The sequence below is a fragment of the Microtus ochrogaster genome, chromosome 1 (assembly GCF_000317375.1).
Source record: "Microtus ochrogaster isolate Prairie Vole_2 chromosome 1, MicOch1.0, whole genome shotgun sequence".
NCBI classification, from domain to species: Eukaryota; Metazoa; Chordata; class Mammalia; order Rodentia; family Cricetidae; genus Microtus; species Microtus ochrogaster.
In genome coordinates, this window is record NC_022009.1 from 111112601 (window position 1) to 111115108 (window position 2508).

Consider the following 2508-nt stretch of genomic DNA (forward strand, 5'->3'; position numbering starts at 1 on the left):
TGGCTGTCTGCATGTCTGTACACAAAGCATGACTGTCTGCCTGTCTGTACACAAAGCATGACTGTCTGCATCACTACATAAAGCATGGCTGTCTGCCTGTCTGTACATAAAGTATGGCTGTCTGCCTGTCTGTACACAAGGCATGACTGTCTGCATGTCTGTACACAAAGCATGACTGTCTGCATCACTACATAAAGCACACTGGCACAAGTGAGCACTCACAGGTGTCCACTTCTGGTTGTGTATTAACATCTTCCACTTAAAAGAATTTCTGAATCCATAGCTTAAAAATGCAGCGTAAGTTAACATTTTTGTAGCTTTGGAACTAACAATGACCCCCTGTTTTTTAAAATGGTGTAATTAAAAAAGAATCATTTTGTGTATGTGAAGTCACAGCGTGCCACAGTGTGCATATCAGAGGTCAGAGGACAACTTGTTTTTTTGTTTTTTTGAGACAGGGTTTCTCTGGGTTGCAGCTCTAGCTGTCCTGGAACTCACTTTGTTTACCAGGCTGGCCTGGAACTCACAGAGATCCTCCTGCCTCTGCCTCCCAAGTGCTTGGATTAAGGGTGTACACCACCACCACCTCCCAGCCCACAGGAAAACTTTTAGGAATTACTTCTCTGCTGCTGTGCAGGTCTCAGGATCAAATTCAGGTCTTTTACTGCTGAACCAACTTACTAGTCCTAAGTAATACAATTTTTGTTAATAAGAGTTTCTATTTGTTTTACTTGTAGCCAGAGAACGCTGGAGGAGACCTTAAGGATGGCTGTCACCAGTACGAAGGAGCTGTTGTCATTCTGGATGCTGGGGCTCAGTATGGGAAAGTCATCGACCGGAGAGTGCGGGAGCTCTTTGTGCAGTCTGAAATCTTCCCCTTGGAAACACCAGCCTTCGCCATAAAGGAGCAAGGATTCCGGTAGTCTTTGACCAATGTGTCTAGAAGATTGAGTTTAGATTTTGGATATTTTATGATTAGTTTACTTGAACATTGTGGATTTCTTTCTTTTTTTTTTTTTTTTTTAATAAAAACTCAACATAGTCTTTTAAGAAATTTCTTAAAGCTTTGATTTGGAATTTGAAAGGAATAACTTGTACTTTTGATCGGAAAGATTGCTTTGATGCCTTATTTTTTTGTTTCAGTGATGCTGGGGAGTTTGCCTTGATTTTCATTATAGAGCTAGCAGTGCTGCTTGAGTAGTTTATATTTTATAGGATTTGTTGGTCAGAGTTAGATGTGATTCTAGTGGTCATTTGTTCATTGTCCCTATAGCATGATCAAAAGACAAATGTACAAATAGTTGGATAGAGGAGCTGAAAGGGAGGAAGTATTTCTGTAGGAAGTCTCTTGTTTCTAACCCTGAAAAACTAGTTGTTAAAAGGACAAAAACATTGCTAAGGCAGATAGGGCTGGTTCTAGTGGCTCACACCCCCAACAGTCTAAACAGCCAAGTCACAGGAGACTGTTTCAGCAGCTGTCAGAAGTGACTGCAGTGTCCATCAGTTGTCTCTTAGACCTTTCCAGTAGGTGAATGAAAACAAAGGAAAGGACTGCTGCTAGATACAGTGGAAGAGAAACTTTATTATAAACCAAAGGGAGGACATAGTCAGAGGCAGGGACTTCTGGGAGAGTCGAGAGTGGACTTGACCCTGAGCCAATTGAGGAGAGTTGGGTGGGGAGACGAAAGAGGGGCAGCTTGGGCCAAGAGACTGGTCTAGAGTGTAAAGGATAGATCGGAAGGGCAGATAACCAAACTGGCTTGGATTAAGTAGGGAAGGGCAGCTGGGGGAAGAGCAATGCAGCCTTTGGGCTGGAAGAGTTTGGGGTAGAGGGCCAGGCATGCCAGTCGTATCCTGTAACAGGTAGGGATGGAGGGGTCCAGGGAGAGCCTGGCACCAGTGTCTGCTTTGATGTTAAGTAGGCACTCAAGCCATTTGTCTGGGGTTTGAAACCTAACACTAGATGTGCTGTAGTTCTCTTCAAATATGTTTTATTTTCAAAATTATATTTTGTGTGTGTGTAAATGTGCGCTTGAGGAACTCGGAAGGTAGTTTGTGGGAGCTGGGTCCCCTTCCACCATGAGGCTGAGGGATCAAACTCAGGTCAGGCTTGGTACCAAGTGCCTGTGCTTGATGAGCATATCACTGGCCACTGAGTATTATTTCCCCTTTCTTCCTTTTTTTTTTCTTTTTTTGTTTTTTATTTTGTTTTTTGAGACAGGGTTTCTCTGTAGCTTTGGAGCCTGTTCTGGAACTAGCTCTTGTAGACCAGGCTGGGCTCGAACTCAGAGATCCACCTGCCTCTGCTTCCCAAGTGCTGGGATTAAATATGCCACTACTGCCCAGCTCTTTTCTTCTTTTCTATTTTCCTAAAATTTTAGATGAAGCTTTGCTATTCTCTGAGTTGAGAATACACTGTTTATTTCTTTTTTTTTTAAATATTTATTTATTTGTTATGTATACAATATTCTGTCTGTGTGTATGTCTGCAGGCCAGAAGAGGGCACCA

At 42.6% G+C, this 2508-nt stretch overlaps 1 protein-coding gene across 1 annotated transcript in view; it reads left to right on the forward strand.

Moving 5' to 3' along the window:
• The window catches only part of Gmps (guanine monophosphate synthase), a 43026-nt gene that overhangs the window by 9813 nt on the left and 30705 nt on the right, over positions 1–2508 (forward strand). The window contains exon 2 of the mRNA XM_005344060.2: positions 738–919. Coding sequence (XP_005344117.1) covers positions 738–919 — 182 coding nt within the window. The remainder of the gene's footprint in view (positions 1–737; positions 920–2508) is intronic.